The 21,500-nt window shown below is 42.8% G+C and overlaps 2 protein-coding genes across 3 annotated transcripts; both read left to right on the plus strand.

Moving 5' to 3' along the window:
* Window positions 1–1,975: 1,975 nt before the first annotated feature.
* Window positions 1,976–12,814, plus strand: LOC146577694 (protein NLRC3-like). Of its 2 annotated transcripts, XM_085268280.1 has the most exons (6): window positions 1,976–2,706; window positions 2,826–4,650; window positions 7,047–7,223; window positions 9,021–9,197; window positions 12,391–12,567; window positions 12,712–12,814. In XM_085268280.1, exons 2-6 carry the CDS (start codon window positions 3,023–3,025, stop codon window positions 12,791–12,793), a joined length of 2,241 nt encoding a protein of 746 aa, XP_085124406.1. In that variant the 5' UTR covers window positions 1,976–2,706; window positions 2,826–3,022; the 3' UTR covers window positions 12,794–12,814. The 2 variants fall into 2 exon arrangements, with proteins under 2 accessions (XP_085124406.1, XP_085124407.1); XM_085268281.1 differs by lacking the exons at window positions 9,021–9,197; window positions 12,391–12,567; window positions 12,712–12,814 and having other exon boundaries at window positions 2,631–2,706; window positions 2,823–4,650; window positions 7,047–7,227.
* Window positions 10,036–19,044, plus strand: LOC146577695 (ribonuclease inhibitor-like). The gene is made up of 4 exons (XM_085268417.1): window positions 10,036–10,100; window positions 14,572–14,748; window positions 17,119–17,295; window positions 17,971–19,044. Exons 2-4 carry the CDS (start codon window positions 14,576–14,578, stop codon window positions 17,978–17,980), a joined length of 360 nt encoding a protein of 119 aa, XP_085124543.1. The 5' UTR covers window positions 10,036–10,100; window positions 14,572–14,575; the 3' UTR covers window positions 17,981–19,044.
* Window positions 19,045–21,500: the final 2,456 nt, after the last annotated feature.

Genomic DNA, 21,500 nt, shown 5'->3' on the forward strand with positions numbered 1-21,500 from the left:
GCGTTTAGTGGGAGAAACATTTCGTCTCTCATCCAGGTGACTCCTTCAGTCTCAGCTGACTGCAGGATTCAATCTTATAAACAGGACATTTGCATGATGACTGAAACCAGCCCACTGAAGGAACAATGGGCTGTGAGGTCAGTTCCTTAATCTTAATTATGCAATTCTCATGACCATTGATCAACAACCACTGATCAATGGTCATGAGTCCCATTCACAGAGAGTTGGGGAATGGCTGCAATCACAGCATGTAAGATGGTGACAGATGTACCCTTAGGCCCCCTCCTCAATTCAGAGATGGTCTTTCCCTTTTCACGTAAATGGCCTCCTTGACTCCGCCTTCAAACCAGCGTTCCTCCCTGTCCGGGATGTTACATCCTCATCATTGAAAGAGTGTCCACTGGCCTGTAGGTGTAAATAGACTGCAGAGTCCTGGCCTGACGAGGTGGCTCTTCTGTGTTGTAGCCAGAGGTTGTTTGGTTTCCCCGATGTATAAATCCTGCCAATCCTCCTGCACTTAACAGCGTACACTATGTTACTCTGTTTGTGTCGGGGGACCCGATCCTTGGGGTGGACCAGTTTTTGGCGCAGCGTGTTTTGGGGTTTAAAAGCCACAGAGACCCGGTGTTTAGAAAAAATGCGACTCAGCTGCTCCGACACTCCTGACACATATGGGATAGCTACAGGTTTTCTCTTGGGCAGCGGTTGTCCTTCTCTCCTGGATCGACTGGAACTTTCTTTAGGAGCCTTTCCAGCTTTGACAAAAGTCCAGCTGGGACACATTTACGCTACGTCCAGATGAAGAGAATCAACTTTTGGAGATTTACTTTCCTGGATGATTGAGAATGCATCAAGACGTTCCTCCTAAAGTGTTATTCAGAAAAATGACCAAAAAAGTTTTAAAAATAAGGATTAAAATATTAAAAACTATGTTTTTGAGTTTCCTGATGTAGCACAAAAATATATGAACATAACTGTATATAGGACAGATATTTTACGGTTCTTTTAGGCAGCACCAAAAAACAAAAAGACTATTTTTAAGCTGTCTGAGGTAGTGAGTCAACATGTCACACTGGGTCAAAGGTCAGGGAGTAAAAGTGTGTTTTAAAGGAGGTTTAAAAGCAGCGAGTGAAGGAGCCTGTCGAGGTAAATCGTTCCATAACTGATCAAATTCAGTTGGTGGACCTCTGTGTGAAATCAAGCATCTGGTTCGCAGAGAGGATAACCCTCACATGGGCTGTACAACATTATATAGGGAGACAAAAACAGAGATTATCGTAGCCATCGCTCTCTCGCATGGACGTGGCAGTCTTGCTGTCTGCTGCGAATCCTCCCCGTACCTCCGTGACCTCGTCTGGTATCTGCTCCCTCCTCTGTAAGAGACAGTAAAGGAAAACACGTCTCTGCCTAGTCTTGAAAATCTAATCTTATCATCCATTGTTCTTCTAGGGCCTCTTCTTCTTGTGGCCTCAGCTAACTGCTAATATTTAAATGGCTAATATTAACATGTGTGCCAGCCAGGTTAACATTTATGATTAACTATGATTAATTAACTGATGTTGAAACTGGAGCTTTACTGACCTCTGAAATTCCTCCTAAAGTGTTATTCAGTGTTGTGACAGTCAGCTGCTTCAGCTGCTGCTGGGATGGGCTGTGGCAAAGAGAACAGAGAAAATCCAAATCAGAGTTTTTCTCTGAATTAAAAGGAAACAACAATATATTCTACATGGTGAAACTGATGGTTTCTGGTGTTTGGGTCTGTTTTTCTGTATTCATGCAGATAAAGTGTAAACTCAGATGAATTATACCATCAAATGTTAAAGGAAAATATCAGGATGAGTGTCTGTAAGCTGAGAAGGACGTGAAGCGAGCAGTTTATCCCAGAGCTGAAGCTGCTCTGTGTGCAGAGATGAGCTCAGATTCCTGCTGTGATTGATCAACAGTCACAGAAATGTAGACTTGTAGTTATTACTGCAGTATGGTCACAGCAGATACTGATAAACATGTATTATGAGGATGGATGATCAAGTTTCTCACTCTCTCCTTTAAATCTCAGTTTTTTCTTCTTCACAGTTTATCTGTTAATTTATTAATGAATAACACTGAAAGAGTTTCTGTTATATTTCCCCTTGAACATCAGCTTATTAGGGCGGCATTAGGAAATAGCCCCCCTCCAAAGAATGAATAAATGAATGATGATAATAATAAAATGATTCAAAAGCAGAGCTCAGAGTGGTAGAATGGTCAAACATGGATCCACGGGTGGTTCAACTGCATTTGGTGACGTGACTAAAGCAAATCTTTCAAATAATCCCACCATCAACGGGATGTTGTCTCCTTTACTACGGTTACTTTACTTGGTCACCGTGTGAATTTCTTTGAAATGAACCAAATTCTTTTATTTGTTGGTTGTTGCATATTTAACCTCTACAGTCAGGAAAGGAGGAGATGAGGCCTCAACAATGTTGGGTTGTAGCTGTGCTTCAGGTTAGAGTGAGTGTCCATGGAATAAATGTAAGTCAGTGAACTGGAAACATGACTGTGTTCAAACTTTGTTTCCTTTTTATAATGAGTCTAATCAAAGGTGGACAGAAGTATCTCCACTGTGACTTTTCTGTGTCACCATCAGAGCTTCTGCACAGTGTGGAGAAAGATCCAGAAGCAGAGCTGGACTGCAGACAGCCAGTCAGAGCAGCTGTGTACAAAGTAAGACTGAACATCTGTCTGCTGATGGACTCATTTCTGAAAACTGGACTTCTTGTGTTGTTCAGACATTGAAGAGTTTTCTTTCTCTTTAGTCTCATTGTTTTTCTTTCTTTCAGCAGATGTTGGTCTGCAGGAGGTTTTAGATGAACATAAGATCAGTCTGAGGAGGAGATGTGAACGTGTGACTGAAGGAAGTGATGAAACAGGAAGTAGAACCCTCCTCAACAGGATCTACACTGAGCTCTACATCACAGAGGGACAGAGTGAAGAGGTTCATACCCAACATGAGGTGAGGCAGCTGGAGACAGCTTCCAAGATGGACGCCCTCCATGACGCTCCAATCAGGTGCCAGGACATCTTTAAAGCCTTACCTGACCAACAGAGACCCATCAGAGTGGTTCTGACCAACGGCGTGGCTGGTGTTGGAAAAACCTTCTCAGTGCAGAAGTTCACTCTGGACTGGGCAGAGGGCTTGGAGAACCAACATGTCAGTGTGGTGGTTCTGCTTTCATTCAGGGAGCTGAACCTGATCAGAGATGAGCAGTACAGTCTTCTGGAGCTGCTCCATGTTTTCCATCCAACATTACAGAAGGTCACAGCAGAGAAGCTGGCTGTCTCTCAGCTTTTGTTCATCTTTGACGGCCTGGATGAAAGCAGACTTTCATTGGATTTCACCAACAGGAAGCTGCTGTCTGATGTCACACAGAAGTCATCAGTCAGCCAGCTGCTGACAAACCTCATCCAGGGGAATCTGCTTCCCTCGGCTCTCGTCTGGATAACTTCCCGACCCGCAGCAGCCAATCAGATCCCTCCTACATTTGTTGACAGGCTAACAGAAGTACGAGGCTTCACTGACGCCCAGAAGGAGGAGTACTTCAGGAGGAGATTCAGTGATGAAGAGCTGTCCAGCAGAATCATCTCCCACATGAAGACATCCAGGAGCCTCCACATCATGTGTAGTATCCCAGTCTTCTGCTGGATCACTGCTACAGTTCTGGAGCACATGTTGACTACAGAGCAGAGAGGAGAACTGCCCAAGACCCTGACTGACATGTACTCACACTTCCTGCTGGTTCAGACAAAGAGGAAGAAGAACAAGTACCATGAGGGACATGAGACGAGTTCACAGGAGCTGACGAAGGCTGACAGGGAAGTTCTTCTGAAGCTGGGGAGGCTGGCGTTTGAACATCTGGAGAAAGGAAACATCATGTTCTACCAAGAAGACCTGGAGCAGTGTGGTCTGGATGTGACAGAGGCCTCGGTGTACTCAGGAGTTTGTACAGAGATCTTCAAAAGAGAGTGTGTGATCTTCCAGAAACCAGTCTACTGCTTTGTTCATCTGAGCATTCAGGAGTTTCTGGCTGCTGTCTACATGTTCCACTGTCACACCAACAGGAAGACAGAGGTGCTGAAGATGTTTCTAAAATCAGAATCTTTAATCAAGAGGATTTTCAGTGTTTTTGATAACAAAGATCTCCAATCACTTGATGTATTTCTGAGGAGAGCCATGGAGAAATCCCTCCAGAGTAAAAATGGCCACCTGGACCTGTTTGTTCGCTTCCTTCATGGCCTCTGTCTGGAGTCCAACCAGAGACTCTTAGTAGGTCTGCTGGGTCAGACAGAGATCAGTCCAGGAACCATCCAGAGAGTCATCAACAACCTGAAGGAGATGAACAGTGATGAAATCTCTCCTGACAGAAGCATCAACATCTTCCACTGTCTGATGGAGATGAACGACCTCTCAGTACATCAGGAGATCCAAGAGTTCCTGAAGTCAGAGAACAGATCAGAGAAGAAACTCTCTGAGATCCAGTGCTCAGCTCTGGCCTTCATGCTGCAGATGTCAGAGGAGGTTCTGGATGAGTTGGACCTGCAGAAGTACAACACATCAGAGCAGGGACGACAGAGACTGATTCCAGCTGTGAGGAACTGCAGAAAGGCTGGGTGAGTCCAGATGTGATCATTAACATCATTGATCAGTGTAGGTTAGTAGTTTAATGTTGAAAATAAAATCAGATTGTAACCACAAAGTGTTTGTGTCCGTACGCTGCAACCTTCCACACCATTCCTTTATTGTACAGACTCAGCAGCAGCTCCATGGATCCCAAATCCAAGAGTGGAGAACAGATTTGAAGTGTGTCACATCCATGCAGTCACAGCTGTTTCCACCATGTTTCCACTGATATTAATCCTGTTCAATGACACGTTTCATATCAGTGAATATGTTCTTTAGGACGTCCACTGACATGTTTAAGTGTCCTGCTGGAAATCACTCAAATCATCCATGAAATCCATGAAAAATCCTTTTAGTGTTTCTAACTTCACCCTCTGTCCTCTCTCTCTCTCCATCCTAGTAAGTAAGTAAGTAAGTAAGTAAGTAAGTAAAATTTATTTATATAGCACATTTCACAGATAAAAATCACAAAGTGCTTTACAGTAAGATCAGACATACAAGTTAAAATTAATTAAATTAATTAAAAGCCCGTTTGTATAAAAATGTCTTCAGCTGCTTTTTAAAGGAGTCAGTAGAGATGATAAAAACAGTTCCGGACAAGTTGTTTAGAGTGTTTCTCAAGAGACATCGAACTGTCAAATATAACACCTAAGTTTCTGAGACTCGACTGAAATGAAGGGTCTAAAAAACTGATATGCTGCCTAATTTCTGAGAGCATGTGATCAGGTGCAATAATCAAAGTTTCTGTTTTATCTGCATTTAACTGAAGGAAATTGTCATTTAACCATTGTTTGATTTCTGACAGACAATTATTTAAACAAGACAATTTATACAACTCAGAAGCTTTGAAAGAACAGTACAACTGAATGTCATCAGCATAGAGATGATAAGAAATGTTATTGTAACATCTGATAATGTGGCCTAGAGGGAGGATATACAGCAAAAAGAGAATAGGACCTAAAACAGATCCTTGAGGTACCCCAGAAGACAGAACTGATGTTTCCGACAGCACATGATTTATACAGACAGTAAAGGATCTCTCAGATAGATATGACATAAACCATTTTAAAACAACGCCAGTAATCCCAAACAAGTCCTTCAGCCTATTTATCATGATGCTGTGATCAACAGTATCAAAAGCAGAGCTGAGATCCAACATAACCAGAACAGTGTACTCTCCAGAGTCTGCTGCCATCAGAATGTCACTAGACACTTTAAGCAAAGCGGTTTCAGTGGAGTGCAATTTGCGGAAACCAGACTGGAAAATGTCCAGAACATTGTTCTCCTCACTGCTTCTTTCACTGATAATCACACAAACATCGTATTCAGCTACAAAATAACACAATAATATCATCTGATGATCATTATTATAAGAGCAGGATCCATATTTGATATCAGAGTAACACACTGCTTGGTTATGTGCAGTCATCATCAGTGATTGTGGGTCAAACAGAAGCTCTCTGATTGGTTGCTGACCTTGGTCACCTGTCCACTCTCACCTGTTTGAGTTTGCTCTCTCTTTGTTGTCTCCATCCTCTCTCTCCTTTCTCTCCCTCTCTGTCTTTGTACGTCACTCAGGTCCAATGGAAACAGTGACATTTACAAACCAATCAAAGACAAACTGATCCATGTCAGGTTATAACAATATTCAAAGTGAATACAGGCTGCTGCTGGACACAGACAGGTAACATCATTTTGACTTGCTGTCACCTGGATCTGGACTCATAAACACTGAAGCCCTGAACAGGAATACAAATCATTTTCTGCCAACTAGCGACACACCAGCAGATAATGGCTCAGAAAGCTAAAATGAGCCAATCATTTCTGTGTTTAGTTCCCCTGAAATCAGATCTGATATCAGCAGCTCTGAGTTCATTCATCATTATTGTCCAGTGATGAGCTTTCTGCTCCGTTTGGTAACAGTCAGCAGGTTTTTCCTGCGTGTGGACGTGAACAGTCGTACCTGACAGCAGGTAGCAAACAGAGATCATCTTTCCAGCTGGAACTCTTCACTGAGCTGAACTCATTCAAAATGTTCTGGAGTCAAAACAGGAAACAGTCCAAATGTGTGTCTTCACTCTGACTCTGGATCAGATCTCAGTGACAGACTGTGGACATTATGGAAGCCTAAATGTGACACCATCTTCCTCCTTCATCTGCAGATTAAAGCCAAACAAAGATTCTCATTAAAAGTCTGCAGGTCTGAGAGAGACTCAATTGTTGTGTCATGTCAAACACAGTAAGAGGAGCTGAAGCACAGATGTGAAGAGCAGATTCATCAGATTATGACCTCACTCTGTTTTGTCTTCATAGACATTCAGTCTGTGTTTATAATGCAGATTTTCTGCTTTTATAATAACACATTTTATATTTTCTATCATCACAGACTGACTCCGTGTCGACTCTCAGAGTCTCACTGTGAAGTTGTGGCCTCAGCTCTGAAGTCCAACCCCTCCCATCTGACACAGCTGGACATCAGTTGGAATGATGGCCTCCAGGATTCAGGTGTGAAGCTTCTGTGTGCTGGACTGGAGAGTCCAAACTGTGGACTGGAGACTCTGAGGTGAGTTCACTGACTGCGGCTGTTGTTGTTTTTCTATATTTCAGGTCTTTGATTGATGTTTGAAACTTTCTTTAGTTCCTAAATGTTCAGGATGTGTCTGAAGACAAATGTGAAGAAGTTTGAGTGCTTTCAGAAATGTTGTCTTTCCAAACGACTGAACAACAGTTTTTCCTTTTGGCTCCAAACAGAAGTGACAGACTTGAGCAGGGTTCATTTAAAGGCTGACAGAAGTGGAGTGGTGACGGGGAGATGTTTGACAGGACAGTGTTTCAGCCTCCACAGGTTCATGTTGTGCTCCATCAGTCAGTGACGATGAAGTCAGTGCTGATGAGGCTGTAGAGTGTGTGAGGGATGTGAATGAGGATGATGAAGATCTGATGATAGCAGATAAAAACAGGCTGCAGAGACTTTGAGCCATACAGGGCACACAGTGTGTGTACAGAACAGCTGAAATCATTATGGAGGCCTCACTGGGATATGGAAGCATCACAGTACAGCTTCAGTGAAGCATTAAAGTCTCTGATATGAGATGAGAAATGAAGCAGCCAGAGCTTTTTCATGAGTGGAAATCCACTGTGACTGTGAGCTGCTGCTACAGCCTCCAGATTAGCCAGCAGCTCATCCTGCTCAACATTTCCTCACCAACTTTAATGGAAGTGTGATGTTTTCAGCTGGAGTGATGGTCAGGGTGGCCTCCCTCTCCTCTTCTTCTTCTCTTCCTCTTTCCTTTGTAAAGCCACTTCTGCTGCTTTCATTCATTTGGAAGTCCTGTAGCTGAGTTTGGGAGAGACTAACAGCCTCGGCAGCAGAGGGGAGAAAGGCTGTAACTGTTGGGTCTGTGTTTCCACAAGCCCCGCTAATTCTAGAGACTTATTCATCATGAAGAAAACAAGACAGTCGATCGATCCATTACTTGCGCAAGGGAGGCCTCGTCTGTGTCCAGCACGACAATGACCCCAATGGTGGCCTCCTCTCGCTGCCTTTTATTGACAATCCTCAAACAATAGTTTACAAAGCACCTCCCCTTGCAACCCCCCTTTGGTTACATAGACAAGGCACTGTGTGTGTGTGTGTGTGTGTGTGTGTGTGTGTGTGTGTGTGTTACCTCCTGCTGACCAAAGGGTCGTAAACCCAGGAAGTTTACATCAAAAGAAACAGATCTTTCAGATAGGATGTATCTACAATAAAACCTCCCCCAGCACAGAGTGGTTGGAGAGGTGGCCAGGATCAAAGGAATGGCTTTGATCCTACTGCTTGAACTAAGACTGTACAAATTTGAGAAACACAATGGCAACATTCAACAATTAGACTTAACAGTAACACTACCACTTTACTCTGTTCTACCTGTCACATCATTTTATCAGGAAACAAATGTGCTCATGTTTTTACTATGTTTGTCTTGAAGATGTAAGAAGATCACATGGTGCTTTTTATTATTGTGTTGGTTTGTTTGCTGTCTCTTGGATGGAGCCCAGCTGTGCGTGGCCCCTGGGCCTGTGGTCAGAGTGTGTGCTGGATAATCCGGCCCAGGATGAGGCCAAACTGACATGGGATGAAATGTCTGTCACATAATTGAGCTTTGTGATAAATGTACGACTTTAATGTGAAACATTCAGAGTTTTTTCTCTTGTTGTGTTTGTTTGAAGCTGCTTCCTGTTGGCTTCAGCTGTTTGGAGTTTCCATTTTCTAAACTTCTACATTCTGAACCTTCTTCAGCTCTGAACAGATGATGAAACACTGAATGATTTCAAGCTCACACTTTGTCTAATAAACTTACATCTTTCATTCTTTATACAGGTTGAGGGGCTGTGGTTTGTCAGAGATCAGCTGTGATTATCTGGCAGCAGCACTGAAGTCCAACCCCTCCCATCTGAGACAGCTGGACCTGAGCAGGAACAACAACCTGCAGGATTCAGGAGTGAAGCATCTGTGTGGTTTCCTGGAGAGTCCAGGATGTGGACTTGAAACTCTGAGGTCAGTCAGCATGTTTTAGTTGTGCTGAGATGAATATGATGTGAAAGTTGTGCTGACACTAAACTGCAGACATCAGGCTGATATTATACTGATCCACACTGAGGATCTTCATGGTAAAGTCTGTTTTCTTCTTCTCTGGTTTAGTCCATTGACTGCAGCAGAACAATGTTCACATTTCAAACAGTGAGACTCAACGTATGGCCCGCGGCCCACACGCGGCCTGCCCACCTTCCCTGATTCAGAGAGAGGGGACCCTGATTAACTGTGTAGTGTTCTTCCTCACAGTTCTAAGTATCAGACACAACAATGAATAATCCACAGCTGACTGTCTTTAGCAGGTCAAAGGTCACGGCACACAGCAGACAGTGGGAAATATTATAACTCTGATCATTTATCAGCACATATCCATATGTATAAAAACAAAGCTGACACTGTGAGACTTGATCAGAGGTGTGATCATCACAGCAGAGGCCTTTGTGTCAAAGTCACTGAGGATCAAACAGAAACACATGAAGCAGATTTTCCTGTTCTGGCTTTTTATAGCAGATAACCTTCAAAATATTCTGCAGTCCATCAAAAACTGAAGCAAACCATGAATCAACATGTGAACATGAGCTGATGCTGCTGAAGTGAAGCAAAGTTACAGAGGTTTGATTACAGACACAGCTGAGAGTTTGTAATCTGTCATCATTTTAAAAGGTTTACATTTCTTCAGTATATCCACATTTGCAGCTGGTACCTCAACCTCCACTTGTCCAACACAACTGCTGTCCACTGCCTCCATGACATTGTGATTTTGCTGTTGGTCTTCTGTCAGATCTTCATCAATCACTTCTGCACGGGGCACACCTTCAGACTCTGCAGCTGCATAACGAAAGCCTGTAAGATAAAATTAGACATAAGGTAAATGTACACCAATATTCCAATGACAGGTGTGTGATTCATCTGGAAGTTATGTGCGGATTAGTGTACAGTGATAGCAATTTAGTATGTTTTTAGAGGGGGGGGGGGTTGTTTACCTCCGATGGGTGCTCTTTTTCGCTTCCGTTGCGTACGCCTTGCGTGCCGGTCCGAGTCTGATACAGGTATGTCGTCATGCCCCATGTGCAGTGTTGGTTCCCAGTCTGGATTTGTTACATCCATTTCATATGCTGGTTTGCCTGCAATAATGCCAAATCATAAGCTACTCAGTCGACATGATGTGGTTCTGCAGCATCACACATTAGCATGTTTTATCTCATTATCTATGACCTCAGCACGTTGAAAATAACACTAAAAGCCTTTCAAGAGTGATATGAATTAATTTAGAACTCACCGGAAAGAAAATGCCGTGAGCAAACCAACAAAAAGCTGGGGATTGCAGAGAACTCGATATCCCCTCGTCTCACCGCTGCAATCCAAGCCTGACGTCTTTGTTTAGTAATATCGGATACATGGGATCCCTCACGTTGCCTCCAGGATGGAAAACGATGAAAAGAGAGCCCGTTATCCAGCTTCTTGCCTTCACGATCGTGTGATCTAACGTTGCAACCGACAACACAACACGTACGATCCATAGCTGAAATGGTATCCTTTGGCTGGCCTACTGTCATGGCGGAAGGGGGCGTGGCCCATCTCCCGTGACATCACGCTCCAAAGCCCTATAGGTGGGAAAATGTACCATGTCGACCAATCAAAAATGATATGGAAACATGACATTTGGTTGTTTAGCAAAAGGGGGAAGTTTTAGGAGTGACCGGCAAGAGAGAGCGAGTGAGCGAAAGAGAGAGAGAGTTTTGATACGTGAGAGATTTGTGACGTTTACCGTGTTTGGTCTCAAGTTAGTTTGTTGTCTTGTGTATTTAGTGTGTAGCTGTTGTTTTGTTTTGTGTGTCAGTTCTACTAGTGATCGTCACAGTTGCTGCCTTAAAGCCAACAAAGGCAGATTGCAGTGTAAACGCTGAGTGACACACCTGCTGTCAGACCTGCAGGTTTATCCCTGTGCTGTTCTCATATGTGTTAGAGTGACACAAACTATTGTTTGACACCTGATTGTTCTGTAAATAGTTTGAAATGATTATATGAAAAACGTCTGAGCCTTGGCTGCATTTTTTGGTAAATAGTACCATATAACTTTGTTGTTTGCAAAACGTGTGCGTATTTTTAAAAATGTACAATCTCTATTTGCATTTCAAGTTATGAAGATGATTCGTTAAACATGTGTGTGGTTTTTACAGTCAAAATATCACTTTCTACTTGTATTTTAAATTTTGTCTGAATTTAGATCAATTGTGCTGATACAGTTGGTCAAAATGAGAAAATAACAGATTGGCAAGATAAACTGTTTTTAAAGGTAAAATATAGAGGCCACATCAAAAGTAGTCAAGAAGGGTTAAAGGCTAAAAGCAAAGTTGTCACCAAGTACTGTTTATATTTGTGTGTATTGCTGCAGCTTTTTTGAGTATTAATTTGGTGCCTTTGTGTGAAATAATGGTATTGTGAGTGATCCATATAGTCACAAAGAATAGCCACTTGTTTCTGTGCTACCAAAGTTCCCCGGCTTTCATTCAAAATGTGTTTATCGTCAGCACCTGCACATTAAACTACTTAAACATTATAAATGTCTTCAAGCTCACACTGAGGCCTGTGGGGTACTATCAGCCACTGAGACAGTACACACATTTATATGTCTTTGTATATGAATATTTCATACTTTAAGACTGCCTGTTTATTTAAGGGAGATGAACAAAATACATTGGAATTGTACAAAATAATATCATGGATGATAAATTAAATAGATTTTAAGTAGATGCTTGTGCATTCTTAAAGTCTTATATGTTGAACTGAACTATGTGATCTGTTCAAAGCCTTAATCTTAATTTGAAGTGAAATGTGCATTTTGAGTTTATACACTATGTATATAAGGCGACCGTTTCCTTTTGCAGTATTTTTGTGTGGTGTACTTTTCTATGTCTTAACAAAAGGGGAACAAAGGTGTTTAAGTTCACCTAGGATGATGTGTTTTAATTTTCACATGGTCTTGCTTGAATTTGACCCTGACAAAGGCGTATGAACTCTGTCAGCTGTTTGGAGTTTCCATTTTCTAAACTTCTACATTCTGAACCTTCTTCAGCTCTGAACAGATGATGAAACACTGAATGATTTCAAGCTCACACTTTGTCTAATAAACTTACATCTTTCATTCTTTATACAGATTGAGTCGCTGTGGTTTGTCAGAGATCAGCTGTGATTATCTGGCAGCAGCACTGAAGTCCAACCCCTCCCATCTGAGACAGCTGGAGCTGAGCAGGAACAACAAGCTGCAGGATTCAGGAGTGAAGCATCTGTGTGGTTTCCTGGAGAGTCCAGGATGTGGACTTGAAACTCTGAGGTCAGTCAGCATGTTTTAGTTGTGCTGAGATGAATATGATGTGAAAGTTGTGCTGACACTAAACTGCAGACATCAGGCTGATATTATACTGATCCACACTGAGGATCTTCATGGTAAAGTCTGTTTTCTTCTTCTCTGGTTTAGTCCATTGACTGCAGCAGAACAATGTTCACATTTCAAACCTTCAAAGAAGAAGAAAAATCCTCCACTGGATAATTCATTGTGAAACTCTCCAACTCTTCATTCCACCTTAAAGTCTGTCTGACACTGAAATCCAAAGCAAAATGTGTGTTTGCTTTACAGACAGCAGTCCAACACAAACATACACACATCATCCAAAACACAGTCCAACATCCAAATCTCCTCCACTGCCAGCATGAATGATGGGAAAGAGAAGGAGGAACACTCTGACATTCAGGGTTAGAATGAGTTTCATGAAGCAGACTGTGAAGATCAAAGCTGCAGCCTGTGCCCTAGCTGTCATAGGGCAAGAGGCGTGGTCCACCTGCACAGGTGAGCAGTCCATCACAGGGCCAACAGAGAGAGACAGAGAAGCACTCTCTCACATCCACACCTACAGCCAATTTAGAAGCACCAATGAACCTAAGCAGCATTTCATTGGACTGTGGGAGAACATCCAACCTCCACAGAAAGGCCAACAAGCTTCAACCTACAACCTTCTTGCTTTAAGGCACTAGTGCGAACCACTTTTCCCCATTTCAGCCCAAATCCTGCATCTTCCTGTTTCTGACTCCAGGCCAGCTCCACTAACACTTTCTCATCAGACACTGCCACCTAGTGGAGGAAGTCTTAGTTCCACTTGAAGCTTCAGATGACAGTTAGTTCCTTTACAAAGAGGTGGAGGTGGTGGGGCCACAGCACCATCATCACTGAGTGCCATAGGACACTTAACCTTTGTTTCCATATGCTGGGAACTTCCTGTTGTTCCAAGGAGGACTGGAAAATGTGTGAAAATCTCCCAGTCAGTTCCTCACAGCACACTTCAATCATTTCCCTCCCACAGCATCAGGACCAGGGCTTTTTCTCTCTTTGGTCCCACTAAGAGATTTCCACACAAACACCTCATCAGTGGGACTCTCAGAGCTACCAGCCCTTTGCTACAATCACAAAGCTCTTCATTGAAATCAATGATATCAAAGCTGGAATCCAATGAGTCCAAGTCTTCTGCTGATTCAGCATCACATTCATCTTTGCTCCTTGTCCTGCATCCCCACCATGGACTTCATTCCTTTCCAAGCCAGCCTTGAGTGTCCTTTATTCAGCTCATCCTCTGCTTTACTTTTACACCTGATTTTAGCTGCTTTATCTCTCTTTCAACAAGTTTCTGTGCCTCAATCTTTTTCTTCTCTCCCTCATAACAAGACAGCTTCTTCTGCCTGAGAACATGTTGGAGTGATTTACTAATCCAGGGCTGCTTATTGGGGAAAATACTTCCTGTTTTAAAAGTAATCCCCATTTTTCCCAGAAAGAAATGTAAGTAGAAATCGATGATCTAAGTGAGAACATGAGCCTTTAAAAAGTCCCAGTGGGTGCAGTCAAAGCAGTCCCTCAGTCCCAGTATAGAGTCTTTGGTCCAGACTGGAACAACTGTGTGCCCAGTTTGAGCTCTCTTCAGTGCTGTGACCTGACAGACCCAGAGGGGCCATCACATCACATTTAGAAGCTCCCCTAATGGAGCCACAACACATGTCCAACACTTAGTCTGTCTTGTTGGACCAACTGGAAGAAATGATTCAAGGACTTAGTCACAGAACAGAGATTCAAATCTCCAAAATCCAACTGGCTGCATCAGGACATATAGTCTGAAACTCTGCACAGTTTCCTGTTTGAAGCTGCTTCCTGTTGGCTTCAGCTGTTTGGAGTTTCCATTTTCTAAACTTCTACATTCTGAACCTTCTTCAGCTCTGAACAGATGATGAAACACTGAATGATTTCAAGCTCACACTTTGTCTAATAAACTTACATCTTTCATTCTTTATACAGATTGATGGACTGTGGTTTGTCAGAGATCAGCTGTGATTATCTGGCAGCAGCACTGAAGTCCAACCCCTCCCATCTGAGACAGCTGGACCTGAGCAGGAACAACAACCTGCAGGATTCAGGAGTGAAGCATCTGTGTGGTTTCCTGGAGAGTCCAGGATGTGGACTTGAAACTCTGAGGTCAGTCAGCATGTTTTAGTTGTGCTGAGATGAATATGATGTGAAAGTTGTGCTGACACTAAACTGCAGACATCAGGCTGATATTATACTGATCCACACTGAGGATCTTCATGGTAAAGTCTGTTTTCTTCTTCTCTGGTTTAGTCCATTGACTGCAGCAGAACAATGTTCACATTTCAAACCTTCAAAGAAGAAGAAAAATCCTCCACTGGATAATTCACTGTGAAACTCTCCAACTCTTCATTCCACCTTAAAGTCTGTCTGACACTGAAATCCAAAGCAAAATGTGCGTTTGCTTTACAGACAGCAGTCCAACACAAACATACACACATCATCCAAAACACAGTCCAACATCCAAATCTCCTCCACTGCCAGCATGAATGATGGGAAAGAGAAGGAGGAACACTCTGACATTCAGGGTTAGAATGAGTTTCATGAAGCAGACTGTGAAGATCAAAGCTGCATTAGAAAGCTTACATGAATGAATGAGTGGACAGAAGTGGACAGAGATCATCTGAAGCACTTCAAAGGCTTTAAATCAGCACATTTCTCTTTATTCTTTATCAACTCTGTTAGTTTCTCTCAGTTTTCTGTGGAATGAAGCTAACAGCAGGCTAATAAGATGCTGACCAATAGGTTTCTATTAAAGGTTGTAATTTGTATATGAAAAAGTGCTTTGGCTCAGCAGGGATCAGCTTACAGGTAGAATACAGCTGCTGGATGGGATTAGCATGTCATAGCTATCTACCAAACTGCTAACTGGGGGATTTCAGGCCATCTATGGATCATTTTTGCTAACTGTTTATTCAGCTTAGGCTCACAGGGCTGCAGCCTGTGCCCTAGCTGTCATAGGGCAAGAGGCGTGGTCCACCTGCACAGGTGAGCAGTCCATCACAGGGCCAACAGAGAGAGACAGAGAAGCACTCTCTCACATCCACACCTACAGCCAATTTAGAAGCACCAATGAACCTAAGCAGCATTTCATTGGACTGTGGGAGAACATCCAACCTCCACAGAAAGGCCAACAAGCTTCAACCTACAACCTTCTTGCTTTAAGGCACTAGTGCGAACCACTTTCCCCCATTTCAGCCCAAATCCTGCATCTTCCTGTTTCTGACTCCAGGCCAGCTCCACTAACACTTTCTCATCAGACACTGCCACCTAGTGGAGGAAGTCTTAGTCCCATTTGAAGCTTCAGATTACAGTTAGTTCCTTTACAAAGAGGTGGAGGTGGTGGGGCCACAGCACCATCATCACTGAGTGCCATAGGACACTTAACCTTTGTTTCCATATGCTGGGAACTTCCTGTTGTTCCAAGGAGGACTGGAAAATGTGTGAAGATCTCCCAGTCAGTTCCTCACAGCACACTTCAATCATTTCCCTCCCACAGCATCAGGACCAGGGCTTTTTCTCTCTTTGGTCCCACTAAGAGATTTCCACACAAACACCTCATCAGTGGGACTCTCAGAGCTACCAGCCCTTTGCTACAATCACAAAGCTCTTCATTGAAATCAATGATATCAAAGCTGGAATCAAATGAGTCCAAGTCTTCTGCTGATTCAGCATCACATTCATCTTTGCTCCTTGTTCTGCATCCCCACCATGGACTTCATTCCTTTCCAAGCCAGCCTTGAGTGTCCTTTATTCAGCTCATCCTCTGCTTTACTTTTACACCTGATTTTAGCTGCTTTATCTCTCTTTCAACAAGTTTCTGTGCCTCAATCTTTTTCTTCTCTCCCTCATAACAAGACAGCTTCTTCTGCCTGAGAACATGTTGGAGTGATTTACTAATCCAGGGCTGCTTATTGGGGAAAATACTTCCTGTTTCCAAAGTAATCCCCATTTTTCCCAGAAAGAAATGTAAGTAGAAATCGATGATCTACGTGAGAACATGAGCCTTTAAAAAGTCCCAGTGGGTGCAGTCAAAGCAGTCCCTCAGTCCCAGTATAGAGTCTTTGGTCCAGACTGGAACAACTGTGTGCCCAGTTTGAGCTCTCTTCAGTCCTGTGACCTGACAGACCCAGAGGGGCCATCACATCACATTTAGAAGCTCCCCTAATGGAGCCACAACACATGTCCAACACTTAGTCTGTCTTGTTGGACCAACTGGAAGAAATGATTCAAGGACTTAGTCACAGAACAGAGATTCAAATCTCCAAAATCCAACTGGCTGCATCAGGACATATAGTCTGAAACTCTGCACAGTTTCCTGTTTGAAGCTGCTTCCTGTTGGCTTCAGCTGTTTGGAGTTTCCATTTTCTAAACTTCTACATTCTGAACCTTCTTCAGCTCTGAACAGATGATGAAACACTGAATGATTTCAAGCTCACACTTTGTCTAATAAACTTACATCTTTCATTCTTTATACAGATTGATGGACTGTGGTTTGTCAAAGATCAGCTGTGATTATCTGGCAGCAGCACTGAAGTCCAACCCCTCCCATCTGAGAGAGCTGGAGCTGAGATACAACAACAAGCTGCAGGATTCAGGAGTGAAGCAGCTGTCTGATCTTCAGCAGAGTCCAGACTACAGACTGGAGACTCTGTGGTCAGTAGAGTGATGGAGTGAGTGGGTGGTGCTGTCAGCAGTATTGTACTAAACACAGTCAGTATGAAACAAAGATCCAGTGTTTCCTGTAAAGCTGCAGCTTCTCAGTGAAGCTGTGAGAGGAGAATGGTGACAGGCTTCAGGATTGGACACAAACACTTCCTGTTTCTGACCTTTATGGTCACCATAGTAACGGCTGACACGCTCTGATCAAACGCTGTCAACAGCCAATCAGCTCTCTGAACAAAGCAGCACGCAGACCAATGACTGCATTCATTTCCAAGTTTAAAGCAGTGAAGAACACAGTCTGTAGGTGAGGAAGAATTTAGTGAGAGCAGATGTTTGGATGGAATTCCTCCAGTTAACAGCTGGAACCGTCCATCTGGATTGTTGGGCTTGTTGTTGGGGTTCCTACAGAGCTCAGAGTGGACACACCAAGGTTCTTCTAATGAATGAAAGTCCAAACTCAAACTAGGAGGGAAAAACATTTTCATCAACTTCAATAAAAATCCAAAGATTAGAAAAAGTGAAGCAACAATGAGTCCTAGTACAGTCCCAGCACTGAAGTCCCTGCTGCTCTTTATACTGGATGTGCTGCATCACTGACTGACAGCTGATGAAGAGTCTCTGGAAACACTCGTTTATCTCCTCTGCTCTTCCTTCTTCTCTCTGCAGGTGGAGCTGATGATGGTAAACAGGACGGTGTGTGTGCTGAGAGAGGAGGAGCTGTGTCCTGATGATCCAGAGAGGTTGAAGCAGCAGCAGCTTGTGTGTAGAGACGCTCTGACTGGGCCATGTTACTGGGAGGTGGAGAGGAGAGCTTCATCCAGCAGTGACTGACAGAGGAATGAGAAGAAGTGCAGATGACTGTCAGTGCTGCAGAGTGAACTGCTCTGAGAACAGCTCCACTGTCAGACACAATGTAGAGTCCAGCATCATCCCTGTGTGTCCCTCTGGATCTGACAGAGGATCATCAGTGTATCTGGACTGCTCTGCTGCTGCTCTGTCCTTCTACAGTCTCTGCACAGTCTCTGTCTGACTCTGGCTTCAGACCCTCCTGGATCAAACTCACCTGGAAAGACTTTCAAACATCACTCAATAGATTTGAATACAGAATATATTTGATATATACTGTAGATGTACTGTAGAGTTGCAGTTTGTCACTTGTAAATACAGTCTGTGAGCAGCTGTGAGCTGAAAGATCTTTCTAGAAACAGGAAATGTTTTCACTCTTCTGTTGCTTTTTCATATATTTCCACAACATTAATATTGATCCCACCTGTCTCACCTGTTTCATGCTTTTATACATAATAACAGGACATGTGTGATCTGAGCGCTGCTCTGGTTGCTGTGCTGCACGTCTTCATTTAGATAACAGAGACATCTAGTGGTTCAGAGGGAGAACTGCAGGAGGTGGAGCTGTGTTTTAGCGTGGAAAACTTTTTATCTTTTAGGCGCAGATACAAATATGACAAGTATCAGTGTGAGATACAAAAGGTCACATCAGTCAGCAGAGGGAACAGTGATCACACAGCAATGTAAGAATAGAAACATAACAGTGAATCTGGACATGTATACAGATGGAAGCAAACAAACAGGATGTAACACTACATTAAAGCCACAAATGGGAAGAAAACAAACACAAAGGAAAATATATTTGATCTCAGGAATCCAAATCAGATGCTTTAGAGCAGGGGTCGGCAACCCTGGGCACGCGTGTCACAGCTGCCACGTGAAGGGTTAACTGATGGCACGACCACAGCTGGACTGGCCATCGGGCATACTGATGGTGATTTTTCGTTTTTAATGGGCCGATGATGTTTTTTTATTTTTTTGTAACGGTATAAACAATGAAAGATGGCGGATTGGCCGGATGCTGGTCGATGTGTAAAAATAAGTCAGTTGTTTGGTGGTGGCTATGGCGGAGCTTCCACAGAGGCAGCAGGTGGATGAGGGAAAGGGGAGGCAGGAGGAGCAGAGACCTGAGGCGGCTGCCGGTCCGAGTGTCAGGTGAACTGAACTTCAGGTAAGAAGTTATGACCTGCAGTCTGTCTGGGTCAGATATAAACCAAGTTTAGGTGGAGTTTATTTTCCTTGTGCTGACTTTTTACAGTCAGTTATAATAACTCCCACTCAGAGGAGACCAGAGATCACATTAACATGTGTGTCTCTGTATTAACAAACATGCCATATTGGCCCAGTTTATTTTTCTTATCATTGTTGTGAGGAGACCATAAATAGCATTTGTATTTTCTGTTGTACATTTCATTTGCTGTTATGGATAAAAAGTCTTTCTTTGTTTCAAAATAGCTGATAAATATTCGTTGATAGCTGCAAACATCTGCGCACAAATATAATCCTATGAAGTGGTTCTATATAGTGTGTAATTTATTGCTAATGCAATCATATGGCACATTGACTTCTGAGGAAATGTTAGATGCACTCATCATCAGAAAGGTGTCCGACCTAAACCAGGGGGTTTAGAGTATCAGAGTTTTTGTGGTTTGTTTTCTTTAAGTCATTTCACAGATTTTCTCTATAATTTCAATTCCTTGAATAAAACAACAAACTTAGGGGATGATTTTGTAATCCGACTTTATGTATGAAAGATTTGACTAAACGTAAAACAATCTTCCAACTCAGTCGTCATTCTTATCTTCTGAAATCAAACCAAACGTTCTGTTGTCTCTAAATCAGGGATTGATGAAATCTTTGGTTGCATCCATTTATGAACATGTTCTCATTCATATTAAATCGTAGTCTAAGTCCTTCTTTAGAGGGATAAATGTCATTCATTGTCTTCAAATGTGTTTCTGTTGTTTTGGGGGGAAGTTTGAAGTCCATTGTTCAAAGTCTGTTAATGAAACTTTATGAAGTTTATGTAGGATGTTTTTCCTATTTTGTATTTGTTTGAATTATGATGTATTTCTGACTCTTGCTGCCACGATGCCAGGTCTCTCTTGAAAACAACATTTTTAATCTCAATTAAATTTTCACCTGGAGAAATAAAGATGATAATAATAATTTTGTCTTCAGGGAATCATTTCTCTGTAAAACAGCTTCTTCTGAAACTCTTGTTACATTTCTTGTTTATTGTTTGCTGGTTGTAGAAAAATGTCATCGTCTCTGTGTGAACTTAAACTCTACATGTGGTGTCAGCTATAAACGAGCTCTAGAGTCTAATAACGATGCTTTTATTATTGTCTGGTATCCAACCTAACCCTGGGCCTCTGGCTGAATGTGAAACACCAGCAGATGTTAAAAACTGTCTGGGTTACACGTGCATCACGTCGTGTGCTTCCTGACATGGATATGATTGGAATCTGGGCCTGTTCAACCAGTGCTGGTATCATTGTTGTTTCTGAGACTTTCCAAATCTTTACTGGATAAAAACGTAGCAACTGATGGATTTAACATTTAGCTCTCAGACTGTCCCAGAAAAGGCGAAGGTCTGGAAGTTTATGTGAAGCTCTGTCTTGCTGCTCAAGTCTTGTTCTCTCCATCTGCACCTCAGCCATTTGAAATCTTGGCCTTAACTATTGATCTGTTTGGAAATCAGACTGTTGTTGGCTGCTATCAGCCTCCACCTGCTTCCCCCAGCACATCACCGTCTCTGGTTCAACTTTTATCTGAGCTGCATTTTAATGACGTCTTTCAGATGGATGGTTTTCATTGGGACTGGCTTTCTTCTGTGTCTGATGATTTTAAGGCACGCTGCTTGTTTTTAAAACTGACTCAAATTATTTAAAGCCTCACACGCCTTGATCCTAAACACCCAGATAAATCTGCTCTTATTGACCTTTTTAACTAATATGCTGCGTAAGTTTTCCACATCTGCAGTTTTTGCCAACGACCTGAGTGATCACTGCGTAGTTGGTGCTGTGAGAAACACTAAAATCTCACGCTCCGAGCCCGCATCAGTTTGAACTGGGGTCGTATTAAACAGGCTGACAATGTCAGTTTGGGAACATTTACAGGAGAGTTGTGTCTACTTTGTGGACAGACACGCCCCTTTTTGCCAGGTCAGGGTGAAAGGTCGGGACAGGCCTGGTTTGGTTCAGTACCGGCCGATCTCCTACATGAGAGAAACCAGGCCTGGGCAGGAAGTCTGGCTCTGATGCTGATTGGCTACGTTTTCATTAGCTGTGTAATCGGATTACTGCCTCCATCATCAAGATGTAACTATTTTTTACTTTAACGACTGA

This window comes from Mchenga conophoros, linkage group LG3 (assembly GCF_057382185.1).
Source record: "Mchenga conophoros isolate Kocher_MC1m ecotype Shallow Benthic linkage group LG3, M_conophoros_male_GT1.1, whole genome shotgun sequence".
NCBI classification, from domain to species: domain Eukaryota; kingdom Metazoa; phylum Chordata; class Actinopteri; order Cichliformes; family Cichlidae; genus Mchenga; species Mchenga conophoros.

Coding starts and splice junctions, on each gene's coding strand:
- LOC146577694 (XM_085268280.1), top strand. CDS start 3,023: ATGGACGCCCTCCATGACGCTCCAATCAGGTGCCAGGACATCTTTAAA. Junction 7,224..9,020: donor TGTGGACTGGAGACTCTGAG/GTGAGTTCACTG, acceptor TTCTTTATACAG/GTTGAGGGGCTGTGGTTTGT. Junction 12,568..12,711: donor TGTGGACTTGAAACTCTGAG/GTCAGTCAGCAT, acceptor TCTCTGGTTTAG/TCCATTGACTGCAGCAGAAC.
- LOC146577695 (XM_085268417.1), top strand. CDS start 14,576: ATGGACTGTGGTTTGTCAGAGATCAGCTGTGATTATCTGGCAGCAGCA. Junction 14,749..17,118: donor TGTGGACTTGAAACTCTGAG/GTCAGTCAGCAT, acceptor TTCTTTATACAG/ATTGATGGACTGTGGTTTGT.